At 40.8% G+C, this 27,473-nt stretch overlaps 1 protein-coding gene across 4 annotated transcripts in view; it reads right to left on the bottom strand.

Annotated features, from left to right (window-relative positions):
• Positions 1-5,952: 5,952 nt before the first annotated feature.
• LOC308402176 (uncharacterized protein) overlaps positions 5,953-27,473 on the bottom strand; it is a 40,344-nt gene continuing 18,823 nt past the window's right edge. The window contains exons 1-7 of one of the 4 annotated variants that reach the window (XM_080890853.1): positions 15,000-15,139; positions 13,600-13,676; positions 13,061-13,161; positions 11,895-12,254; positions 7,029-7,121; positions 6,835-6,944; positions 5,953-6,756 (exon numbers count right to left, since the gene is read on the bottom strand). In XM_080890853.1, the coding sequence (XP_080746979.1) occupies positions 6,712-6,756; positions 6,835-6,944; positions 7,029-7,121; positions 11,895-12,254; positions 13,061-13,148 (696 nt within the window). In that variant the 5' untranslated portion in view covers positions 13,149-13,161; positions 13,600-13,676; positions 15,000-15,139 and the 3' untranslated portion in view covers positions 5,953-6,711. Of the gene's footprint in view, positions 6,757-6,834; positions 6,945-7,028; positions 7,122-11,894; positions 12,255-13,060; positions 13,162-13,599; positions 13,677-14,999; positions 15,140-27,473 lie in introns of those variants that run through there. The other 3 variants (XM_080890854.1, XM_080890855.1, XM_080890856.1) reach the window with 3 other exon arrangements.

The following is a 27,473-nucleotide window of genomic DNA, read 5'->3' as shown; positions in this document are numbered from 1 at the left end:
CTTCATGTTTCAGTCCCTGGTAGAAACATGAAGTCAGCTGACTTCAGAGCCGAGTGTGGATTTATATTGTGAGAAACATGTAGAAGTATGAACAGGTCTGAATTTTCAGTGAGGATCAAACAAACATCAGAGAAATTTAAAAGCTCATAATAATCAAATGTCTACAAACTCAGTTTTATATGAATACATTCCAATAAAAGATCATCGATCAAATTCAGAAAATATTTATGACCAAGAAGTTTGTGTCACTGTTCTTAATTTTCAGAAGCAGAAACGACTCAACAGCCCCAAAATCTCCAAACACCAGATTTAAATAAAGAGACCAAAGTTTAAGGTAACACATTTTTATAAGTCTTTACAAAAACACAGCAGACATGAGGTCACACAAGAGGAATCCACTTTAATATATAACTGATCATGAATTCATGTTTGTGGCATCAGAAATGAGTAAATTAAATCTAATTCCAGCTTCTGTCTGTGAAATATCATGAAGATACTTTTCAACACTAACAATAAATCATTTTATTATTTTTGCAGTAACCTTTTCTTTCTTTTTTAAAGAAAGAAACTGCTGCTGTGGTGGTGTTCATCTTGTTGAATTTATTTTATTTTTATTTTCGCTTGTTACAGATGGGACAGATATGGCTGGGGGACAAGGAGAAAAAAACTGAAAGAAAAAGAGGGAGAGAAAGACAAACAGAGGAGAGAGGAGATAGTGAGAAAGGGGGGAAGAAAAAAACACCTGGATCACCTGTCGAGAGAAGAAAAAGACAGAAAAGAAAACAATTAATAAAGAGCAACATAATAAAAACAACACAATCACAATAAACAAGCTAACAGTAAATAACAGTAGATACTAAATATCAAATGTTATTGTGCAGTACGCAAGATCAACAGTGCACAATGTGCTTTAAGTTAGCAGCCAAGAAACGTGTTTGTGTCTGTGAACACTCGTGTGCACACCTGTGTGGATCAGCACGCTTGTATTCAAAAGGTTTCTCCATGTAACGATCTGCTAGAGAGTGTGGGGAGCCATAGCCCCGTCCCTGAGGACATGAAGCAGGTATGGAGGAGATCCAGGCCCCAGACATCCAGAGGCCCCAGAGTACGAGAACCCAAGGAGGACCACCAAACGGTAACCGTGCCACCCTCCTGGGAAGAGCCCCAGATGAGGGGTTACCCAGGAACCACCGAGCAGAGGCCAGAGGGGTTTGCAGTGACATGCCTGTGGGCTCTGCCGGCAGCCAGCTGTGCCAGAGTGAATTTCATAATGCTGGATTGATCAAGGGCTCTTGGCAGTTTCCCTTATCTTCAGAGTCCAAGGAACAAATGGCCTTGTCATTCTGCTTGTTCAGAGCCCCTCACCACTTTCCTCGTCTCATGGACCAGGTGGTGCATTACCATTTTAAAAAGCATTTTGAAAATCAATTTATTAAATTGGAATTCGAAAATGAATTTACAAATGCAGAATTTATTCTACAATTAATTATTAAGCATGTGCGTGGCTCTTGTGGTCCTCCATATTGTTGATCACATTGGTCTCCTTTAGTCAAAAAACCATGTGTTTTTAAACCGTCAGTGAAATGACCATGTCCCAATTAAAAGTAAAAGCAAAACCTTTTAAGAATGGCTCAGACATAAATATGAGGGGTGGGGCTATGTGCTAAGTGTTGTTGATATTTCACCATGGTGACAATAGTGTTGAATTCTCCTGTTTCCAGGAAACAAAAACAAACAAATACACACACCTTCATAAGTCACCAAGGTGTATGCTAAACTGATCCCCACCTCACTGAGTGACATTCCTGAACTTTTCTGAAATAATGGTTTTGTCATTAAAGACTTCAGGTTTGGAGTCGAGTCTGGGTTGTGGCTTCCCTGTTTTTACTTCCTGGTTTATTTGTGACTCCGCCTTCTGTTTCTTATGCAGTTATGCTCCACGTCTTTGTCTTGATGTCTTTTTGACTGCTTCTGTCAATTTAACTGAGGCTCCTGTTTGTGCTCCTTCTTTTGTGCATTTGTTGTTTTCTGGCCTTCTACACTTCTAAAATCTCACTTGTTCTTTGTTCGACCTGCCTCCAGTGATTTGGGTCCTCCAAATTTTATTAATAGATCTAATAGCCTGTAGATTGCATGTCTGTAATTGCTCACCCAGCTACTCTTGTCTGGATGTTGATGTGTTGGGAAAAATCTACAGGTCTTATCTCTTGATTCAGAGCATGGGAATGCACACCCACGCACATACATGACAAAAACATGATATGCTTTCTTCCACACCTGAGCAACAGGTGAACACATCAAAATATTCGTTTCCTTTTCAGTGTGCCAGTGTGCCGTCCATACACTGCATTAACATGTTTCTCTCTAAATTCTTTAAAAACTGATTTGATGGCGCTGACTCTGGAGTTGTAACATGTCGATATTAGAGCAGAGTTTAGGTCTGAATGATTTTTATTGTGACCGTTTTTAATGACTGTCTCGGAAGACACACAAACATAACACTTTTCTAATGTTTTCAGTGCTCACATGTGTTAAAAAACATTGCATGATGGTTCTTTTTCCTAAAGATTTGTTTCATACAGAATGACTCATCCTCACACACCAGTGCAAAGAACTTGATGAAGAAGGTCTGAGCATGAGGATCTTCTCATTCAGTTTGAGGACTGAAGTTAACAGGTGGACAGCTTATGTTGTCCTAATGGAGCTACAGGCCAGTTTCCCTGAAACCTTAAGAGAACGAATACACAGAGCTGCTGTCTCAATACCTCATTTCTCCAACTTATCAACCTGAACTATCTTCAGGCCGTTTTTTTTTTTTTTTGTTTTTTTTTACTGCATATTGCACTTTTAGTCTCATCCAAGCTCAAAGATTTGACATTTTGCAAACCCACTCTTTCGTTGTCAATAACAGAGGTGTCAGAGTGTTATATCATTATGTTGTTACCATGTTACATGTACTTATTTATTTGCTACTAAAATGTTTTGTTTTCAGTTTATTTTCAAATGATTCTGTGTTAGGAAGTTCTGTGAGAAATGGCTTTTCCTGTCCTGAGGCTGAAGGAGATTTGCACTGATTTTGGAGTGGTGTCAGCATCGCCCAGTCTTGTTTTGACATAGCTGAAAGTGGTTGAACAAGACCAAACAAATCCCTGTTGTGTGTGTATATCTGTTACAGATGGTTAGACTATACTTCATATAAGTCATGCAGTACAAAAATAAAATTTCAAGAGGTTTTAACACCACTAACTGAAACAAGTCACCAGCATGTGAACAGTTTAAACATTCGCCTAATAAAGATAAATAGACAATCTGGGTTACATAAAGTGGTGTAAAATATTTCTACATCTTATTTTTTGGCTCACGAAGACGTAGATCCACTGTGGTCTACACAACTTCAATGAAAGCAGGTGAAATGTGGACAAACAGGCATTCTTGAAACAGCACCTTCATTCCTTAATCATCTATTTGTGAATGGATGTGTGTTTATTGAATGTGGTCTTAGGAGCTTGGAAACAACACACAGAGGTGTCTATGAGCATCATGAGTGTTCATGTGACTCTACCTCGTTGGTTTTCCTGCAATCACCTGTTTCATTGATTTTCTGACTCCTGAGTGGTGAGTGAAGTCTCATGGGGGCTGTGCACAGAAAGTGTTGTTGTTGTTGATGTGTGTGGAGAGTAAAGGTGCTGCTAAGAAAGTTATGTCTCCATTTTGTTGGTTTTAACATTTCAGAAAGATTCAGAACCCTCACATTATATACGCCTAAAAGAGAAATAATGTCAGCTTCCTGAAAACACTATTGGACTGTCTAAAAGACATCAAAGCACAGATGGCCTTAATTATTTTTTTTTTTATTTTCAATGAAAGTAAAACTAAAGTTGGCCGTCCGACTGCGGTCTGGGGTGTGGGGCCTCCCTGCTGCTGCGGAGTCGGGGTGGTCTGCCTCTCCCCACCGCAGGGAAAAGGGTAACACCACCTGGGTCTGGGTGCAATTCCCCCCTCCAGGGGCAAGGGTACCTAGACCCGGTTTGTAGAGTACGCTTGGGGAGTGTGATTGTGTGTACAGCGTCTCTTTATGTCTGTCTCCACGTTGGTTGAGTGTGGAGTGAGTGCATATGAGAGCATGAGGGTGGGAATGGATGTTTGTGTCTGTGTGTGCCTGTATGTCTGTGTCTATATGTCAGGTTGGGTATCAGACACCACCTCTCTGGGGACACCTCAGGCCCTCCAAGGTTTGGAGGCCTATCTCCACCCACCACCACTTCCCCTGCCGGTGGCGGACTCCCTCAGGTGTCGGTGTGTCGGTGGTTCTTTGTGTCTGGGGGTGGGCGTCTGGGTACACACCGGCTCACTCCTTGGCGGCCGCTTGTCGGGGCCTGGGGCCTGGGGCTCGCTCGGGCCCCCTTTGGAGGTGGGGTGCCCCCGGCCTCTCGGCCTGGGGCTCGGTCACTCAGGCGCAGCTGGGGGCCGGCGGAGCTCACGGGCGCGTCACTGCAACTCCCCCTGACTTCTGCTCCGCGGCTGCTGGGCGAGCCCTCATCTGGGACTCTCCTCAGCTCTTACTGGAACAGTGGCGCGGCTGCCCCTCTGTTGGTCTTCCATGGTCTCTTGTGTTCTGGGGGCCTCTGGATGTCTGGAGTTTTGATCTCCTCCATACCTGCTTCACACCCTGGAGGACGGGGCTGTGGCCCCCCCACACTCCCTAGCAGATCATTACATGGAGAAACCTTTGGAATGCAAGCATGCTGATCCACACAGGTATGCACACATAGGTATTCACAGACGCGGACTAAAGCTTTCTTGGCTGCTACCTCAAAGCACACTGTGCGCTGTCTATCTTGCGTGCTGCACAATATCGTTTATTATTTGGTAAATATTGATATCTATGGCTAGCTAGTTTATTGTGATGGTGCTTTGTTTTCTCTATTATTATGTTGCTCTTTGTTGTTTGCTGTCTCCTCTGTTTGTTTTTTTTGTTTGTTTTTTTTTCTCCATACAGGTGACCCAGGAGTTCTTTTTTTTTTTTTTTCTCTCTCTTCCCCCCCCCTTCTCACCGTCTCTTCTCCCCTTTGGTTTTCTTTCTTTCTCTCCCCCTCTTTCTCTCATTCATTCCCCCTGTCCTATTTATTAAAAAAAAAAAAAAAATGACAAAGGATGAACTGAAGCTCTGCCATCACGTAATGTCGCATACTGCTGTTTCTGATGTCATTTAAAAAAAAAAAGAAAAAAAAAAAAAAAAAAAAAAAGAAAGTAAAACTAAAGTTATTGTGCTCAGACCCAGTGGTTTCCGTGTGTGAGCTGCTTCTCTGTTGGACCTGGGCCCACTGCAGCCATATGGTACTCCATTAGTGATGAACTTTGGAGTCAAATATGCATATTTCCACCATTTTGGTATAAATGTCTGTTTTGAGTTTAAGATATTACTTCTTAAAACTTTTAATGGATCATTCATATCTGAGTTCCTCATGTGTTCCATCAAGATCACTAAGGTCCATGGACCAGCTGCCCCTGTCTGTCCCTCAAACCAGACTGAGAACCAGCATCATTGAGTCTTTTCAGTCATCGCATCAAACTGATGATCTCCCTGCCCAGGTTAGGCTGGCCCCTTGTTGGCTGATTTTGAAACATATCTTAAAACCGATGTTATTCCTTGGCTTTAACTTAGAATAGCTGTGTTCAAGTTATTATAATAATTTTTCTTGTTACTGATTGGCTGTGTGGTGTTCTGGTGATACAACATTTTGTGTAACTTGTGTTTTTGAAAACTTCTGACCAAAGAAAAAGAAACCAAAACAACTTACTGACAACTCAAAGTGTTACTAACCACAAGTGAGATTTCAAGGTTCTTTATTTGTCACATGCATAGTTATACAAGTATAACACACAGGGAAATGTAACCTGACGCGCTCCTCGACTTGTGCAAAAAAAGGAGGGGGGGGGGGCACACACACACACACACACACAGTGAATGTGCAGTAGTAGCAGCATGTATGCAGATTTGATGTTCATCCAGCACTTTAATCTGAACAGTTCAAGCACTTTAGTTAACTCACATGCTGTAACCCATAATTTCCTTTGGGATTAATAAAGTATTCTGATTCTGATTTATAATTGGAATCAGTTGAAAAAGCCTGTAGTGCATTTTAATATCCCTGAAACCCAACAGATGTACAAAAACTACAAACAGAACTTTCATTCAGTACAATAACAAAAAAAACAACACTAAAAAAAAAAAAAAAAAAAAATTGGACTACCATCAGGCATAAATAAATAAAATACAACAGTAATAAAACATTATGATGTGATGACCACACTGATGGCACAACAAAGTTTATACAGACAAACAAAAGCAATAAATCCAGAAAAATCTTCATCTTCTAAATGCTTCTGTTAAAAGAAGGTGAATAAGCCAGGTTGTCAGTCAGTAAATAAACCAACTAAAAACATTAAAAAATGACAATCACAAAAACTCAACCAAACAAAAATGATGCATAGAAAATTCTTGAAGTTTGGAGGAATCTGGTATTTAGCTCCCCGGTCCACAAAGTGGTAGGGTAGATTACATTAAATTAAAAAAAATAAATTAAATTTATTGCTGGACCTGAGTGTGGTTGCTGGTTTGAATCCCTGACCTGACTGCGAAGATCCAGCAAAGATAAATCTCTAACACTCTCAGCTCCATTAAGACCATTATTACTTTGAGTAAAGCAGCTAGACTTGTAGTGGTTGTTTTTGTGTCTCATCCTCTGGATGCTTCTGTTGAAAAATGTAGAGTAATGAGTCAGTCTGACAACACAAGAAGCAACAACATGTTTGTGTTTGTTTGTTTCTTACTTTTAGCTTCAGAAAAATGTGGCGAGAGAAAAATGCAGCAAAACCAGCGAGAGCCACAACTGATAATAAGGTGATGACAGCGATGACCACAGGGACCCTGGATCGACCTGCTGATGTAGAAAACAAAAGGTCACTACAAATACACAAAACCCCAAACAGGGATGATGCAGAGAAGAGTTGGACTGTTTTCTCACCATTTGTTGGAGTCGTGGCCTGATGATCTGGAGTTTGGAGGCTTCTGGAAAGCAGCAGCGTTTCCATTGTCGAGGTTTCAGCAAAGTTTGCATCTAGACAAACACAAAAATCATTAGAGTCATAATCAGTTGATAAAAATATATGACGTAAGAACCAGAGTGTTTGCAATTTGATGTTTGAACCACAGAACGACATTGAAATGTCAAGTTGGTGTCATGAATCGCTGTGCGGCAGGCAGGAGTTGGACCCAAAATGCAGGACTCACAGACTCGGGGAGGTGAACTCAAAACACAGCTTTATTTTCTGGTAGAACAAACATACAAAACTAGACTAAACTGGGAAACCATAAACTAAGAACTCACAGGGAGACACAGGGAGATCCACACACAGCATGAGGGACGACGCGACACTGACTCAGAGAAACACAGGGTTTAAATACACTGGGAAGTAACGAGGGGAATGAGACACAGAAGGAGGGCACAGCTGGGAGAAATCAGGACTGACGAGACAAGCAAAGCAGGACGCATTCACATGAGACACGGACCATCAAAGTAAAACAGGAAGTATCACACAGAAACGCGAACTTGACACAGTGGAGACAGCAACTAAGAAATACAGAGACATAAACCATAAGGCAGAGGTCTAAGAACCAAAATACACAGGGAAATACTCAGCTGGGAACACAAGAGACTAGACTAGAGAGAGTAACAAAAAACCAACCATGAGAACATAATGCACAATGCAGAGTGACAGAAAACAAGAAACTCAAACATGCAAAGACACACAATTACACAGAACAGAGGGGACACAGAGAGACATGAAGGGCAAGGGATCAAAACTAGAAGCCATAGAATAAATCACACACAAGTACAATAATACAAAAATCACAAAGAACTAAAAACGCTGGGTCAGGAGACCCAGGACCGTGACAGTACCCCCCCCCTCAAGGGCTGGCTCCAGACAGCCCAAACACAGAAAAACAAAACCAAACAGAAAACAACCCAGGGCGGGCGGCGGGGGCCCAGGACGGAGGGCTCGGAACAGAAAACAAAAGAAGAGCACAGCAAACACCGGAGCCCAAGAAAACCCAAACACAGAGCAGTTCAGGGGGCCGACCATGCGGAAGGCAACGGCGGCGACGTGGAAACAGTTCAGGAGGCCGGCCGTGCGCAAGGCAATGGCGGCGGCGAAGGAGACGACGGAGCAGTTCAGGAGGCCGACCGCGCGGAAGGCAGCGGCGGCGGCGAAGGAGACGACGGAGCAGTTCAGGGGGCCGACCGCGCGGAAGGCAGCGGCGGCCCCCCAGTCTCAGGCGTGCTGGCCATGGCCTGGTGGGCACAGGACCAGACGAGGCAGGACCAGACGAGGCAGGACCAGACGAGGCAGGACCAGACGGTGGCGATGCGGGGGCCGGACCAGGCGAAGCACAGGCTGAGGCCGGACCAGGCGAGGACGAAGACTCGGAGGCTGGACCAGGCGGAGCTGCAGAGGCCGCGGCTGGACCAGGCGGAGCTGCAGAGGCTGAGACCGGACCAGGCGTAGCAGAAGCACAGGCAGATGCGGCTGGCCCAGGCGTAGCAGAAGCACAGGCAGATGCAGCCGGACCAGGCGACGACGAGGCGGTCGCAGGTGGCGGCTGGACAGGCTCCTCGGGCCCTCCAGCTGATGCGGCATGAGGCTGAACGGGCCCCTCGGACCCTCCAGCGGAGACAGGAGGCTGAACGGGCCCCTCGGACCCTCCAGCGGAGACAGGAGGCTGAACGGGCCCCTCGGACCCTCCAGCGGAGACGGGCGGCTGAACGGGCCCCTCGGACCCTCCAGCGGAGACGGGCGGCTGAACGGGCCCCTCGGACCCTCCAGCGGAGACGGGCGGCTGAACGGGCCCCTCGGACCCTCCAGCGGAGACGGGCGGCTGAACGGGCCCCTCGGACCCTCCAGCGGAGGCTAAAACAAAGCCAACAGGCATGAAGTCCTCTGGCGGACATGAGGACAACTGGCGCTGCACTGAGCACTGACTCTGCCCAGGCAATGCGAACATGGTGCAGTTCTTAGGGGGCTGCTTAAACTTCAGGGGTCCAGAATCAGCTGGGGACTGAGACCTAACCTCTGGGGAAGCCCTGGAGTGGCCAACTGTGCCAACGGCGGCTAAACCATGAAAAGTACCCTGAGTAGAAATCAAGTTACCTCTCTGCATGGAGTGAATGAGCAAAACTGGCGACACAGGAGACTGAGCAGAGAGAGGCTGCTGGGCAGCTAACTGAGCTACTGGAGACACGGGTGAGAGTGGGAGCTGAGCTACTGGAGACACGGGTGAGAGTGGGAGCTGAGCTACTGGAGACACGGGTGAGAGTGGGAGCTGAGCTACTGATGTTGGTGAAGTAGATAACTGCACGGGAGACTGAACTGAGGGCGTCTGCACTGGCACAGGGGACTGAACTGATGTCTGTTGTAACGGAGGTGGTGAGAGCGGAGTAGGCAGGGGAGTTGATGACTTCACAGGAGAATGAACCAGAGGTGAGTGCACAGGAGACTGAGCTAGAGGTGGTAGTGATAGTTGAGGGGAAAGTGGAGCTGGTGATTGAGTGGATGACTGTGCTAAGGGATGCTGCACTGGGGACACTGGAGACTGCACTGGGGACACTGGAGACTGCACTGGGGACACTGGAGACTGCACTGGGGACACTGGAGACTGCACTGGGGATTGCAGTGATGGTTGTAGTGGAGGTGTGACGGGTGGAGGAGTGGCTGAAGTGGCTGCGGGTCGGGCGGCTAGTGGCTCAGCTATAGAGCATATTAACGGCAGGGCTATGGGTTGAATGTCTGACTGAGTAGCAGCCTGAATGGCTGGGTGTAGTGATGGTGGTGGTGGAAGGGAAACAGGTGGTAGTGTGGATGACGGAACTAAGGGCGACTGAGTGGCAGACCGAACTGATGACTGAAGCGATGGTAGAGGTGAAAATGGAGCGTGTGGTGGAGTTAATGGCTGTGCTAGCGGGGACACAGGAGATGGAGCTAGCGCTTCTGGCTGGGCAGCTAAGTGAAAAAACACAGCCCCGGAATAAACAGTCCCAAAGTCAGGAAACTCTTGATTGTCCCTTCCACTCACCACAGCTGGCAACTCAGACGTCTCGGGGTCTGGCTGTGGCGGTGGGTGTCGGCGGCGTGAATGCCGTTTTCTTCGGGAAGCCGGAGGTGCGGTGATGGAGGAAACTGGCAACGACGGAGAGATCACGGCCGGCTCCTCATCCTCCGACCACATTGCTGCGAGAAAAGCAGCGGGTGAGTGACAGTCAGAGTGGAGGGTGGATGGAGAGGAGTCCAGTGGCAGCGGCGTGGAAACGTTTCCCGATTGTGGCGGTCGCTGTTGCGGTATGACGAGCTCGCGAGCTTGTACTGTCTCCTTGGCTTTCTGCAGATTGGACAGTAGGCCCGAAAATCCTGAGAGCTCGCGAAGATGGGGATTCCCCTTGAGAATTGGCTCGATGGCGTTTATCCCAATGGACATTGCTTTAATGTCCGAGGCATGGGAAACTCGCTCCCAAAGGCTGAAGATGCGGGCCAAATCGCTTTCCCGGGAGGAGCCTGCTGGGTCCATGTCTGGTCGCGTCATACTGTCATGAATCGCTGTGCGGCAGGCAGGAGTTGGACCCAAAATGCAGGACTCACAGACTCGGGGAGGTGAACTCAAAACACAGCTTTATTTTCTGGTAGAACAAACATACAAAACTAGACTAAACTGGGAAACCATAAACTAAGAACTCACAGGGAGACACAGGGAGATCCACACACAGCATGAGGGACGACGCGACACTGACTCAGAGAAACACAGGGTTTAAATACACTGGGAAGTAACGAGGGGAATGAGACACAGAAGGAGGGCACAGCTGGGAGAAATCAGGACTGACGAGACAAGCAAAGCAGGACGCATTCACATGAGACACGGACCATCAAAGTAAAACAGGAAGTATCACACAGAGACGCGAACTTGACACAGTGGAGACAGCAACTAAGAAATACAGAGACATAAACCATAAGGCAGAGGTCTAAGAACCAAAATACACAGGGAAATACTCAGCTGGGAACACAAGAGACTAGACTAGAGAGAGTAACAAAAAACCAACCATGAGAACATAATGCACAATGCAGAGTGACAGAAAACAAGAAACTCAAACATGCAAAGACACACAATTACACAGAACAGAGGGGACACAGAGAGACATGAAGGGCAAGGGATCAAAACTAGAAGCCATAGAATAAATCACACACAAGTACAATAATACAAAAATCACAAAGAACTAAAAACGCTGGGTCAGGAGACCCAGGACCGTGACAGTTGGTACTAATGTCTTTAATCAAATAGCATTCAGTTTATCAAAAGTCAATAAAAAGTTCAACAGGATGTGAATTTCTTTTTAAATTATCGTCACATTTTAAGTTCCTCACACAGTGACAGACACATGGCACAAACTTGCAGTGACAAGTAACAAGAAGATGCTTATTTTCCCAAAGATCAAACTGATGATCTTTGAGTCTTTGTACAGTTTGTTTACTGAAGATCAAAATTAATTCAAACTTGTGCCCAACTCTTGTTTTAAACTAATTAAAGACAAAAGCTGTAGAGTTCAAAGAAACCATTTAAAAAATATATAATAATAATAATGATAAAGATAATAAAGCATTCACACTAATTACCATCAGATTCAAGCACATGATGACGAGTCAATGTACACAAAGAACAAAGAAATATAACCCCTGGTACAGCTGTAAAACGAAACCAATAATCTTCTGTTTATTTGGTGTAACATTTACATATACATTCTTATCTCAAGTTCATTGATCACATGTGTATAAATGAATTGTCTTACCAGAGACGGTGAGTCTGCAGCTGTTGTAGCCGCGGCCATAACCTGTGTCCACCTCACACAGGTACAGACCCGAGTCCTCAGTCCTGAGTCTGGACAGCTGGAGTCTGAGTCGTCCTTCTCTGAGGGCGTCTTTGTCACTCTGGACTCGTCCTGAAAACTTTTTGTCCTGATCCTCTGAGAACTCGACACCATCAAAAAGATGATAAAAAGTCCAGTATTTATGGCCATTATTCAGGATACAGAAGACCTTCAGTGATGAGAGGGACGTGTCTGGTTTGGTGGTGAACGTCCACTCCAGTGTGATGTTGTGGTTCTCCTCTGCATGATAGGAGCTCTGTGTCACATCCACTACAAATGATCCTGTTGAGGAGACAGAGAGGAGCAGACACACTCACAACTTTATACAACATCAGAGCTTTTTTTCTTGACATGCTCCTGTCCATATTGTACATTACTGACATACATGTGAAATTTCAAACTAATTGAAAATCTTATTGTTTGCTGAGGATACAAACTTGGTTTGACTATAATAAATCAACATTGAAACTGAGTACAAACAAAATTGATAATATTTGGGAATCACGCATATTCGACCAATAGAATATATATATACACATACGTACACACGCAGTATTGTCCCATTAGACTTCCTTGAATTATATATTGTGTAAGTGTGGGGAAACACATACATTCTGCAAAGAAGAGCAATAAGGATAATAAGTAAAACCACTTCAAGAGAACCAGCAAATCCACTTTTCCTCAAATGTAATATTCTTAAATTTAAAGACTTGGTTGACGTCAGAACTGCACAATGTACAAAGCAGCAAATAAATCTTTGTCCCACAACATTCAGAACTTGTTCCAAATAAGACCAAATACTCATGACCTGGTAGGAATGCTTATGTTAAGCAAGACAGTAGCAAGGACTAAATTAAAATATCCCAGCATTAAATTTGGTCTGCGAAATAAACCGTGCAGCTTGTGAATACAAAGCTGTGGAAGTATTGAGCTGCATTTCATTGCTTTCAATTCTTTGTAGGAAAATGTGAAATGGATGCAGTGGTTTATTGAAATGTGTGCCAACATTCATGGAAATACAGTAAATAAGGTAAACACAGAGTCTGTGCTAATCCAATGAACTAGAACGTAATAGAAACGTTATTTACCTTTAACAAAATCCAAGTGAAGAATTGAAGTCCACAGTGGGACCACAAGGAAAGGCATGAAATCCATGATCCAGATCTTCTTCTTCATCTTCACATTCAGGCTGCAGACAAAAATATAACTGTTACGTCTCAACACACAGACATGCTGCATGTTCAGCAGCATGTCAGCCGCTACGATACTGACCAACTACTAATGTTAGCTGGTGGCTGCGAGCAACAACACCAACAACCAACAGAAATCTACTAAGTTCAAGAGTGAGGGGAATCCTGAGCAACACCTAAAAATCTCTAAAACGATTGAAAACTAAACTGAAATCAGAAAAATACAACACAGTGAGCAGCATGCAGAGATAATTTACAGGAACATGCTTTAGAAATCCCCACAAACCATCATAAATCTGCTTTTATTTATTCTGAACAGGAAAGTGTGGTCAAATCTGGCAAAATCAGACAAAAATCAAATGTTGCTGGATTTAAAAAAAACTAAGTTTTTCTTTTCTAAATGAAATTCTGTGTAAAACTGACTGAACCTCTGTTACCTGGAAACATCATCACGGTTTTCCAGCAGAGAAGATTTTACCAACTGTGTTTGCAGGAGCAGCTGACGTCTTCATCTCTGATAAACAGCACATTAGTGGGAAAAGCTTAAACAAATGGTTGGAATTCAGTTGAATCCAGTGACGTCTGTATAGGTATTTATCTCTAGGACAGAAAAGTTACAAGCACCAAAACAGCAGTGAAGACTGAGGCATGCATCAATAATTTATAGTTCAGCTTGTTCAAGATTATGGGAGTTTGCTGGAGCTGAGTATGACAGTGAGTGAAACCAGATGCTCCGGTCTGATCAGCTTGTAAAAGCATTTGTTCTTCAGCACACTACAAACACAGGTGAGCTGATGCATGGCATCAGATCAGTACAGATTACAATAAGGTATAAACCATTCTGAGATACCAATAACAGAGCAACAGCAGCCAACAGTATAACTTCACATTCTATACTATAATTTGCATAAATAGTTCATAGATGAATTCTTGGCCTCTCAGCAGAGAAAAAAAATGCTTCAGTCGGACAGAATGAGCCGAACATTAATCGTATCATATCAAGTTTGGTATCATTACTTTAGTTTCTGTGCTCTACATTCAGCACGAGTCTCTGGGGTGATTCTCCCAGAGCAGTTCACATTGAAATAACTGCAAATGATCTGCAGCCTCTGACTGTGTGGAAGATCGGGGTTTTTACAACTTTGTCGACACACAAACTACACTACAAGACACATCTGTCATTATTATTGCTTTTGAACAAAGATCCTCAGACTGAGGAAAGAAGAATGTAAGTTTTAAAACATAAGCTGCTGTCCAGAAATAATTCTGAGCAGATTTTATGTTTGCAGATTTATTTCCTTACGGTAATAAATATATGTGTCTGAAATCTCTATTACATGATATTGGGATATCATGGGAGTATAGACTGCAGCTCACTAAATCCTGTCTATCCATGTTATACTGTAGCTATATTTTACGTGTGTAATATCACTATTGTAAGCAATGATAGTGACTGTAGCTGACTGAACTCTGGCAGTACATCACATTTTATAGTCTTGTTTTAGGGGTTGACTAACAGTATATGACTTTTTACCCGCAGTGGAAACCATAAATCATTTATTGGTCATTAATAATGTTTATGATTTAGCTACTGTAATATGTATTAACATCATAAATCATGACACAGTCTTCTTCCACTCAAAGTGCATGGACTGCTATTAGAAGTTAAAGGCGTCAGTAATATTTTGCAGCATAGCTGAGAATAGTTTAACTCTGGACCAACCTGCTGTGACAAACCAGCGATTATTTCACCCACTCCTTGCAGACACGACAGTCATAGTACCCACTAAAGTTAGCTTTAAGCTGAAAGCAGAGTTTAAGTAAAACATCGGTTTACCTTGAACAGGTGTGATTAAGAAAGCCGAGCACAAGATTAAAGTCCAGAGTGGAAAAGTGTAAGAAGACGAGCTGAGCCGGGACATAACAACAAGTGCAGAGACTGACAGGGCAACTCAGACTTCCTCCTAAACTCTCCTAAACTCCTAAACGCGACTGCTGAGTGGCTGTCAGGGAGACGATCTAATTAAGACGTCATGCGTAATTTTGGGGCGTGTCATTGGTCGCCATGAGGACACAACAAAAACATTCCCAGATCTCTTCTGGTTTATCCAGTTGCTAAAGTCCCACACCTCCTGTTTGCGGCTCTGGGACTGAGGTTTACTGGGTTTGTGCCCCGTGTCATGAAACAGTATGACTGAAGCTGTGTTGTAATCACCAGTGACATAGTAGCGTGTAGTGTAGTCTAACAGAGTTAGAAAACAGCTTAATGAATTTCCTCAAAATTGATGTGGACAAATACCGCAACTCCATTGTTACTCCAGGTCCCAAATCGCTGCACAGTGCATGCCTCAGCAAAAGAAAATAATCCCAAGATGGAGAATTGAATGTGCAGTTGTATCACACACTGTTGATGACGACTGTGCGCTGTTATCTTTGTACCAGTTGCCAGAGTAAAGAGGGAACCCAGGTAATGTTCCCTCTAATTTTTCATGTATCTGAGCGAATACACAAACTCCCTGAGCGATCCCTTGGACCACTGTGAGCAACAGCAGACGTGTGCACTGTGGTCACGCCAGCATCAAATCCATCCAAGTTACATGGTTTATTAAAATAATCAAATTACAGCATTTACATTTATGTTAGACTACTTTTAATTAACTGCTTTAGCCCACTTACAATGAAAATTAAAAAAAATCTTGTTCATGACCTGTGTAGTATGTTAACACTGTTGGAAGTAAAAATAACTTGAACTCCAATTTTGAAAACACGTGTTTAAAAAAACAAACACAAAAAACTGTCATATGCTGTAGGAGTGTCTGAAACTGCAGTTCACTGAACAAAAGTGAACTTTTGTTCAGTGAACTTTTGTGCTGTCGCTCCCGCATCGACCTTCTTCTCAGTTTTGGACTCATGCTCATGAGTTTTGCATTTGGGTCCTTATCTGCCTGCACAGAGCTAGTTCATGATAGCATCAGTGCAAAAAGGGCATAAACACAAAGCGCGGACCTGCCAAAACATCAGAATCAGTGAGATGTCGCCTTTCTCACCCGACGGCACGGACACGATCAGGGCTGAAAGCCAACAGCTTTCCAAAACTGAGTCCAGAAATATACAAAAACAGTTCAAAACAAAAAAATGCTGGAGTCCAAGGAGGCAGTGTCCATAGAGATCAGAAGGTCGACGCGGGAGCGACAGCACAAAAGTTCACAGTTCAGCTGTTCCTGGGTGGAAGACGGCGGTGACTCCACATCTCGTTGGCATTCAGATAAAGAGCTTTGTAGTCTTAAAAACTCAATGCACTAAAGCACTAAAACATCTTTGTGTGATAAACTTCATATTAAACCTTTGGGGTCCAGGGTCCAAAACAAAATATCCATCAAGGGCACAGGAGCACAGGGAACAGTCCAAAACCAAATGTCCACCAACAAGACAGGAGCTCAAGGAACAGTTCATTATACGCTATTATAAGTTCAGGGGGTTGGCCCCCGGGGGCCGATGGCTCAATAGCTCATAATTGGTCTTCTGTAAATATATTGAAGGTCTTCACCCTCTCCACCAGAATCCCGCTGATGTATAATTGGGGATCCTGGTGAAGAGCGTGTACAAGAGTGGACTGAGCACACAGCCTTGGGGAGTCGCTGTGCTCACTATCTTTGTACCTGATGTCATTGTACCAACTCTGACTGACTGAGGTCTGGCTGTAAGGAAGTCAAGTCAAGTCAAGAAAGCCTACAGTGGCTTGCAAAAGTATTCGGCCCCCTTTAACTTTTCCACATTTTGTCACATTACAGCCACAAACATGAATCAATTTTATTGGAATTCCACATGAAAGACCAATACAAAGTGGTGCACACGTGAGAAGTGGAACAAAAATCATACATGATTCCAAACATTTTTTACAAATAAATAACTGCAAAGTGGGGTGTGCATAATTATTCAGCCCCCTGAGTCAATACTTTGAAGAACCACCTTTTGCTGCAATTACAGCTGCCAGTCTTTTGGGATATGTCTCTACCAGCTTTGCACATCTAGAGACTGAAATCCTTGCCCATTCTCATCAGAAGCTGAAGTTCATTCAGTAAACAGATGTGACAGAACAGCTGGATGTCTGTCAGTAATCAGCAGCTGATGTGAAACGTGAAGAAAAAAAAAACTTAAATAATAAATAAAATAAAAAAATGAAATAATACAGACAGCATGAACATCTCTTCAATTTGTTATGAATACACTGTTATCACAAAACAATCTACCGCACAAAATATAAACCATTTAGAAATCATAATAAAAATCAAAGTTGGTGGAAGCAGGTCTTGATTTAGGAGATTGCTGCCATCTACTGGCTGATCTGCAGTTATGCTGCTTGATGAGACCCCTGAAGTTCTCAGAACATTTTATGTGCTGTCCAGTTTCTGCTGCACCACCCATGGGAAGTATTTCAAGCATCAGTGACTTCAAAGTTTGTCTCCTTCAGTCTCACAGAAACATAAAGGATCAACTAATTTAATTACTTTATATTAACAAGGTTAAATATATTGCATAGTTTAGAATATAACATATATTTAAACACTGTAGTGCAAAAAAAACATATTCACCAATAGGGCTGCCACAATTAGTCGACTATTAAAAATGTCGACAACTAATTTAATTGTCGACATGTCATTTGAAGCTTTGTAAAATCCTGAAAGACGCAAGAATAAGTAGTAGGATTTAAGAGTGTAATAACCAACTGAAACAGAAGAGGGCAGCACTGCATGTCCAGGGATGCCAGCTGTTAAACCCCAAAGAAGAAGAAGCAGCATCTGGTTTCATACCTGTGTCCAAATTTAGCGGCCTGGGTCGCTCAGACCCAGGGTCCCTGACAGAGACAATCTGAAAATTTCATTAAAAGTTTAATAAACTATCATCTTGTCTTTTTTTTAGTTAGCACATACCTTAAACACTTAAAGCTGTAAGCTAAGTTACATAAGAGCAGATGCATGCTGGTGCAATAAGCTGTACGTTTTACGTCCAATGGATGATGATCTGATTAGTCGATTAATCGCAAAAATAATCGGTGACTAGTCGACTATCAAAATAATTGTTAGTGGCAGCCCTACTCACCAATAAAACATTTTCCAAAACACAAAATTGAAACTTTTTGTCATTGACATTGTGCACATGTGCAATGTTAAACACTGACCCTGGATCAGAGTCTATCGTTCAGTATTTAGTCAAACGTGTTGAGTTTGATGAGCAGCTCACAGCTGGAGCTCTGTGTGTTCAGTCTGAAGGTTTCAGGTAAACCAGCCTGTAGCTCCAGGTCGGCTGCACAGTTTGTGACAAACATCAGAGCTCCGTCTGTTCACATCAGGCTGCTCTCGTCCTTCCTTCTCCTCCCACATTTATACTGTTGTCACTCTGAAAACTTCACATCTGCTTCTTCCTCCTCAACAATTAATCTTTACAGTCTGATCTGCAGCTTCAAGGACCTCTCTGCTCCTGACTTTGTGTTGCTTTCATTAACGTTTAAACCTTCTTCATCAAACCATCAACACTTCTGTGTGTGAGGAGGAGTCACTCTGTTTAAACACTGAAAGACAATTTAAAATTCAGCATTATTCTGAATATTACAAGTTTAACAAACTTCAAAACTGTGACACAAATAAAACTAAAATCTGTTAAAAGTGCTCTGATTATCTTATATTTACAGCTTTTATAAAACTTAGAAGAAAATAAACTTTGTCTCTGTTAGACTTACACACATGTGGAATAATCCTAGTGCTCCTTTTAGTCTGGGACTAGGATTAATCCATGTCTGATAAACTGTTTTACCTTACTGTGAAAACATACAGCTGCGAATTTATCACCCGGTCTATCTGTACTGTACATAACGACATAGTGAGTGCATGATCATAATGTTTATAAAAGTTATGAAGAATTCAGGCTTTTCTTTCTTTCTTTTCTGCTTGAGTTGTTTCTGTCGCCTGTGGTTCTGAAATAAGAACAAAATTTACATATAAATGAATACTAAGTAATAATACAGCAGTCTCACAAATGGGGCCGCATCCCCATGACAACTTGTGTGCTTACAACATAAAGGTGTTTCCAGAGCCACTGATGGAAACAAGCCACACCTACAGCATGTGTCACAGTAAAAATATGTGCCACTAAACACTGAATTTGAATTATTTATATTTTAAAGGGAATTAATTCATTTAAAGCTGATTTTTAGACATATTAAGGTTAATGTGAAATTAATACTTTTATATTTGCTTCACATAAAATCCACAGCTGCAGTTCCTCTAATGTCCACACGAGGACAGTGACCCAGTCCTTGTAGACCAGGAGTCCGCAACCTTTCTGATGACGAGTGCCATCTAAAATTTCCTTTAGAAGTCAATGTTCCATACGATTGCATTAGCAATAAATTTAATAATGCTCTATATTAACATTTACACACTATATAGAACAACTTCATAGAATTATATTTGTTCGCAGATGTTGGCAGCTATCAGCGAATAGTTATCAGCTATTTTTAAACAAAAAATGTTGATTTTCAACTGATGAGCTACTTAAACTTGAATAAATCCACTTTGTTTCCACAGTCAGTGAAATGAAGATGACCAAGATAACTGTGATGATGATTTTGTTTCCATGACTTTCATCATGAATCTGTTGATCAGACTTATTCAGTATCTCTGCAGTCAGCACAGTTAAGCAGCCACAGTTTGATCATCCACCAAAATTTAAAGTCAATTTAAACAGCTCACAGGAAACTTGATTCACCGAGATGTTTTGAAATCATGAAGAAGAAACTGGATGGTTGTAATTTACATGTGAGCTCTGAAAACATGTCACATTAGAAGGATTTCAGCCTGTAAACATCCACAGCAAACATCCACTCCCACTGAGATCTGCTCCATGATAAATGTGAGAGAAACTAAACACTGATGACATTTTAACGGTGTCCCTCCTGCAGATGGAGCTCAACATCAACTAATAACACAGATGTTACTGTAAACATTTATCAGCTCAGTTTGGAAACACAGAGACTCTGAAACTGTTTCGGGATTGTGCTGCTGGAGAAACAAAGCAGAACTCTTCACTGTGGACATGAACAATGAGGAAACACAAACTACTGCTGTGTTTAACATAGTCATCAGGTGTTTACAGACATCTAGTCTTCCTTTTGTGCACTGCATAAAAATGCAACCTTCTTCCCTTGAGTCTCTGATGTAACCTGACAGTCTCGTTGGTTGTTTAGAAAATGGGAGGGTTGTTAAATTTGTTTTAAATATTTTTATTACTTTTTCAACAACATTCAAAGGTAGTTTCCCATAATATGCTGTTGTAATAGAAACCCTTTTCCCCCACCCTCACCTCCCGCTCTGCTCTCTTCCGACCAAAGAAAAAAAAAAAAAAAAAAAAAAAAAACAAGCTCAAATGAAATATATATACAATTGTACCATATGTGGCATTTATACATAATTCAAGAGAAAAAGAAAAAAAAAGGGAAAGAAGAAAATATAATCAATAGGAACAAACAAAAATAGCATGCACAATGCTAACAATTTCCTCCTACTCCACTCTCCTACATAAGTTGTTCTATATTTACTACTTTTAAAAAATGTTTAAATGGCTTCCAAATTTCATCAAAATATATTAACTTATTTTTCAGAAAGTACGTAATCCTTTCCATTTCCATACACTGTGTCAAGGAGTTTATCCAAGCGCCAATAGCAGGAGGAACTGATGTTTTCCAATTTATTGCAATCATACGTTTTGCCTGTAATGTACAGTAATCCATAAACTTAATTTGATAGGTTGTTAATTTAATATTTTTAGGATACACTTGTAGTAGCATCATTTCTACATCCAAAGTGATCTTTTTATTTAAAATTTGGTTTATTTTGTTCATCACCTCCTGCCAAAAGGCACAAACAATTCTACATTCCCATATACAATGAAAAAATGTTCCACGGGCTTCTCCACATTTAAAACATGTATCTGGTATTCTATTATTATATTTATTCAGTTTCACCGGTGTTACATATGTTTGCATAATCCAATTGTATTGTAATAATTTTAAATTACTATTAATCGATTGTTTTTGTGCTTTTAAGCAAATTAACTTCCATGTCTCCTCAGAAATATTGATATTTAGGTCCTTTCTCCAAGCTTCCAACTTAGAAACTGATGTTTCTGAAGAGGCAGAAACAATCCAATTATAAAATGTTGAAATTAAGCCTTTATTACCACCTTTTTTCACCATAAACTCCTCTAGCTTACTTAATTGGGGAAAATTAAGGGATTTATTTTGCATAGATGAAATAAAACTTCTAATTTGTAAATACTTAAAAAAGTGTTTTTGGGGGATTTGAAATTTTGAGACTAAATCCTCAAATGAGACCATTACTCCATTACAAAACAGATCACCCACTTTCTTAACACCTTTTACTGCCCAATCCTGAAACCCTGCATCCAACTTTCCTGGTACAAATAAGGCATTTCCCCAGATGGGGCTAAACTGAGAGAGATTGTTCTTAATATTCATCATTTCTTTTATTGTAAACCAGACTTCAATCATGTTTTGAACTATAGGATTATTTGTTTCTTTCTTTAACTGTTTGGATTTCGCAGAATATAAGTACAAATTTAATGGCATTTTAAGAGCATTTGCTTCCATCCCCACCCATGACGGGGTATTTTGGGATGAAAAATAAAATCTTATTGTCCTTAATTGAATAGCCAAATAGTACCAGTAAAAGTTGGGGCATTTCAACCCCCCTGTATCAAAGGGAAGGTACAACAAAGACAAACGAATACGTGGCTGCTTCTTGTTCCAGATAAACTCTCTGATTAGTGATGTTAATTTAGTAAATAATCCAGCAGGAGGAGCCAGTGGGACATTTTGAAACATATACAACAGTCTAGGTAATACATTCATTTTAATAACGCTTATCCTTCCAATAATAGATAGTGGTAGACTTATCCAACGCTCCAAATCTTTGGAAATTTTCTGTAGTATTATATTATAGTTAAGTACCACCACATCTTTTAATGAAGGAACTATTTTAATACCTAGATAGATGAATTCAGAGTTAACAGTAAAGCCAGATATATTCTGACTTACATTTTGAATGTACCCTTGATTAAGTAACATTAATGACGATTTTGTTACATTAACTTTATACCCTGAGAAAACCCCAAACTGATCTAATAAATCCTTTACAGCGGGCACAGAATTTTTTAATTGCTTTAAAAATATTATGATATCATCAGCAAATAAAGCAATTCTATGTTCCTTTCTACCAATCCTAACACCTTGTATTTGTCTGCTGTTTCTAACAGCTATTGCCAGAGGTTCAATAGCTAAAAGAAATAAGAGTGGAGATAAAGGTGAACCCTGCGGGCACCCTCTTTTAATATCAAATTGTTCAGAGATTATCTCATTTGTCTTAACCTGAGCCACAGAATGACAATGTAATAGCTTGATCCAATGCAGAAATACGTTTCCAAACCCAAATCTAACAATGACATCAAAAAGATATGACCGTTCAATTCTATCAAAAGCCTTCTCCGCGTCAAGCGAGAGAATGGCTGTATCGTCCTGCTCACTTTGATTATGAAGAATGTTTAAAACTCGTCTTACATTATGAAAACCCTGTCTATGTTTAACAAATCCATTTTGATCATCCCCTATAATAAGTGGAAGAATACTTTCTAATCTTTTAGCAAAAATTTTACAAATAATTTTAGTGTCTGTATTGATTAAGCTTATAGGGCGCATATTTTCACACTTATTATTTAGTTTTCCAGGTTTAGGAAGCAGTATTATCAGAGACTTCCTTAATGAGTCAGTAAGATTGCCATTATTAAAACATTCTATATACATATCTAAGAGGGGCTGTGCTAATTTATCTTTAAAATATTTGTAAAGGTCAATTGGCAATCCATCTGGACCAGCTGTTTTGCCAGCATTTAAGGAGTTTATTGCATCTATAATTTCATGTATACTAATTTGCCTATCAACATTTACTTTGTCTTTTTCTAAAATTTTTGGTATTTCAAGTTTATCTAGAAATAAAGATTGCATTCTAGTTACATTATTGAGTTCAGAGTTATATAGCGTTTCATAAAATCTTTTAAATGCATTATTTATCTCTAATGGGTCTACTATAGTATTACCATTTGAATTTTCTAATTTTGTAATTGCCCTTTCAGATTCCATCTTTTTTATACGCCATGCCAGGAGTTTGCTGGGTTTTTCACCTTGGTCATAGAATTGTTGCTTTAATCTCAATAAATTAACAGCTGCTTTTTCACTTGTCATTTCATTATATTGCGTTCTCAACAGTAATAGTTCTTTTACAATATACTCATTGTTTTGACCTGATTGAAAGCTAATCTCTTCTAACTTTTTTATTCTTACTTCCAGATATTTTATCCTTTGATTTCTTTCTCTTGTTTTATTACTAGTATAGCTTATAATTTGCCCTCTTAAGTATGCTTTAAAGGCTTCCCATCTTACACTTGCCGATGTTTGATCTGAGTTATATTCAAAGTATTCATTAATTTGCTTACCTAAATAATCAAGAAACTGTTTATCCTGCATCCACTTCAGTTGAAACCTCCATTCAAATCGAGTCTTGATCAGTTTTGGTTCTATGAGAGTCAAAGTAACGGCTGCATGGTCCGAAATTACTATTTCCTTATACTGGCAATCTTTTATAAAATGAACCAACTCAGTTGATACCAAGAAGTAATCTATTCTAGAGTACGCTTTATGTGTACCTGACCAGCAAGAATATTGCAACTTGGTTGGATTTTGCTCTCGCCATATATCACTTAAATTTAACTCCTTCATGAATTGTTTGATCACCTTTCGTGTTCTATTGTGAGTATTATCCATGCCTGAGGATTTATCCTTCTGTGGATTCAGAGTACAATTTAAGTCCCCAGCAATTATACATTTACCTTGTAAGTCTGAGATTTTAAGAAATAAATTGCTATAAAAGTTTGGATTATCTTCATTTGGGCCATAAATATTAATTAAATTTAGTCTAGTGGAGAGTAGATTACCTTGTATTATTAGAAAACGTCCATTGCTATCCTTAATCACGTGCTCAACGTGAAAAGGTATAGATTTATGAATCATTATCATGACGCCCCTGGAATTGGAGGAGTAGGGCGCTGAAAATATTTGACCTGGCCATCTACGTTTCATTCTATTTGTCTCACTATCTAGCATATGAGTTTCTTGTAGAAACACTATTTTGGCCTTTAAATTCTTAATCCTACTAGTGACTTGTTTTATTTTTACTAACGTGCGCAAACCTCTACAATTCCAAGAAGCACAGTCAATCAAGACTTCTGTCATGTATATTTACTTATATTAACCTATACTATTAACTAAATACACACATATATATACACAGAAAAAAAAAAAAAAGGAAAAATATTATACCATGTTGAGCATTTATCGATTTGAGAGAGCAACCCTTCCCACCCCCCAGCCTGAATACGAACATACAGGTATCCCTTAACCCCAAAAATACTTCCGTTCTCTTCTTGAAACATGACCACTCTAGGCCGAGGAACTAATTACCCGCGTTTAGCAACAGTTGTTACATAAAAAAAAGAAAAAGAGAAAAAAAAAAGAAAAAAAATATATATACATATTGACAATAGAAATAAATCCACCTTATCAAGTTTTAACTCTCCCACATTTAACACAATAAGTGAAATTACTAGTAACTCTTATTAAGAAAACAAAATAGCCAATGTCTAGCCCAACATTATGTAGTAATCCTTTGGCAATATAATAAATTGTTCTTTCCATTAGAGTGCGTAAATACACTTAGAGCAAAGTTGTTGATCTACCATCATATGCCTTATCAGGCATTTTGTGCTTGTTCAAGGCTCTTAATGTAGACGTCCACGTCCGCTGGAGTATCGAATACCTGCGTACGTTCCTCGTTAGTCAAAAGCAACCTCGCCGGGTAAATGATCCTGTGTTTCCATAATCCAATCTCCCGCAGCTTCTTCCTCACACCATCATACTGGCGCTGTTGTCTATATGTCTCTGCAGGTAGGTCCGGCAGAAAGGCTATCTTGTTGTCCTTATACGACAATTCCTTTATTGTCCTAGCGGCTTTCAAAATGCCTTCTCGATCTCTGTAGCTTAAGCACTTAATTATAAAGGCTCTCGATCGGTTTGCAATGGAGCTTTGCCTTGTATTTATTCTATGCGCTCTCTCCAAGACAGGAGGGGGAATTTTCAAAGTATCCGATATAAACTTCTCCATGAAAGATCGTGGATCTGTACCTTCTTCTTTTTCAGGAATGCCGAGGATCCGAATATTATTACGCCGACTTCTTCCTTCCAAGTCCTCCACCTTTTTGGAAAGAAATTTAGCCTGTCTTTCAAGACTTTCCATATCATTTTTCAATAAGGTGATTTCGTCCTCCGCGTTAGAGATTCTTTTTTCAGCCTCGTCAATTCGCCCTCCACATTTTTGTATATCAACTTGAACAGCTCCTATTGCTGACATAATTCCGCCCATTTCAGTATGGAACTCTTGCTTGAACAAACGAATAGCGTTTAATAAGTCCAAGGTAGAAGGCATATCTGAATTTGCCGGTTGTTTTTCTTGTTCGTGTTCATGCATAGCGTCCATCTGCCCTTCCTCCACCCCGCTTTCATCTTGTGCCTCAAACGTAGTTTTTTGTTTGTCTTTGTTCAATTTTTTAGGCATGATAGCGTTCTCTTATGATCCCAAGCTAGCTATATTAAACGTAAGTTCTATTTGGACTTATAGAGAGTATTTAAAGAAGAAAAAACAACTGAGCACGCGAAGCACGGGTCTCCTCACTTTGCCGCCATTACCGGAAGGGTTGTTAAATTTTATGTAATCATTAGAAAAATAATACTGGAAACATTTCAATGGGGAAAATGGTTGTTAGTATTACTTACCAGTTAAATACAAAATGAACTCAAAGTAGAGTCTGATAAAAAGAAATTCATTTACCTTTAATAAAACTGAAGCAGAGGATGAAAATCCAGAGGGAAACCCCTCCATGGAGGGTCGGCAGCAACCCGCTTTCAAATGGAGGCATTCAGAGACTCTGGTACTCTAAAGAAGAAAGAAAAATAAAAACACATCACGCAAATGTCCAACCACACAGCCACAGGACACAGGTATAAAAGTGCATCTGTGTCAGATTGGACAACTAAACCAGGAGACAAACAGGAGAGGAGGGTGTGGTTCAGGAGTGAGATAACCAGTAAATAATGCCGTTAAATCTCAACGCACAGACATGAAACTCATATTTTAAGATCAGACTGAACTTTTACTTCCATTTTACTTGATATCTATTAACAAATAATCCTCAATAAAGCCAATAAATATGGCGTTATTTTTGTGCCACTATTTTGAGCCCCTGTAAAAAATCATTTACAAAGTGTTGCATTTTGAGGAGAAATTTATTTTGAGTGAAGAAAAGCTAAATTTGAGTGAACAGAAATCATTGCTGCGTGCAAAAAATGTATTTCGGTGTTTGCTCTTATCCATATACACACACAATAACAGCCCCTCTCGCTCAGGTTTTGCATTTGCTCTTTCTCAGATCTCTGCGGACCCCCTCGCAATGTGTTGCTCGCACCCTCAACATCTCTGCTCCTGCACATTCAACTCTTTCTGTACAGTGTTATATTTGTGCCACAAAACCAACCAATCACAGACTTGGATGAAAAAATTCCGATTGGCTCGCTAGCCACTGTAGCCAAACCCAGGCAAATATCCCAGAATGCATTTCGTCCAAAACTCAAACGAGGCAGTTGAGATGTTTGCAAACGTGGTAGCCAACAGGCACGTGCAGAGGGCGGTTGACCACCTGCCCCTTCAAACATATCTGCACGGCCCTGGTAACCAACTACAACAAATGTCTTAGCGCTGTACTCACCAGCAAGTGTCCAAATACTAGGTCATGCTTTATTCGTGGATCAAACACTTATGTCAGTCAATAACTGGCAAGATCATTTATATCTTTTATGTAATGTTTTTTTATGTCTGTAGTTTTGGTTGTAATTCTCTCTCTGTTTATTAAAATGAAACTGCCATAAAATTCGAGACTGTCCACTTCTTTTTTTGAGCAAACCTACAGATTCTTACAAATTCAGCAGCTACCTGCTGAATTAAATGCAAACCTAAGTTTCAGACTCTGCTTTATTACAGTACATAAAATAAAATTCTTACCACTTTGGGTTTGTTTCAACTTCCACAGAAAAACCACGACAAGAAAAACCATGCGAGAAAAAAAAATGATGGTA

The sequence above is a fragment of the Rhamphochromis sp. 'chilingali' genome (genome assembly GCF_963969265.1).
Source record: "Rhamphochromis sp. 'chilingali' genome assembly, chromosome: 1".
NCBI lineage: Eukaryota > Metazoa > Chordata > Actinopteri > Cichliformes > Cichlidae > Rhamphochromis > Rhamphochromis sp. 'chilingali'.
The sequence above is the reverse complement of the archived record's forward strand: the minus strand, read 5'-3'. Positions and strand labels throughout refer to the sequence as shown.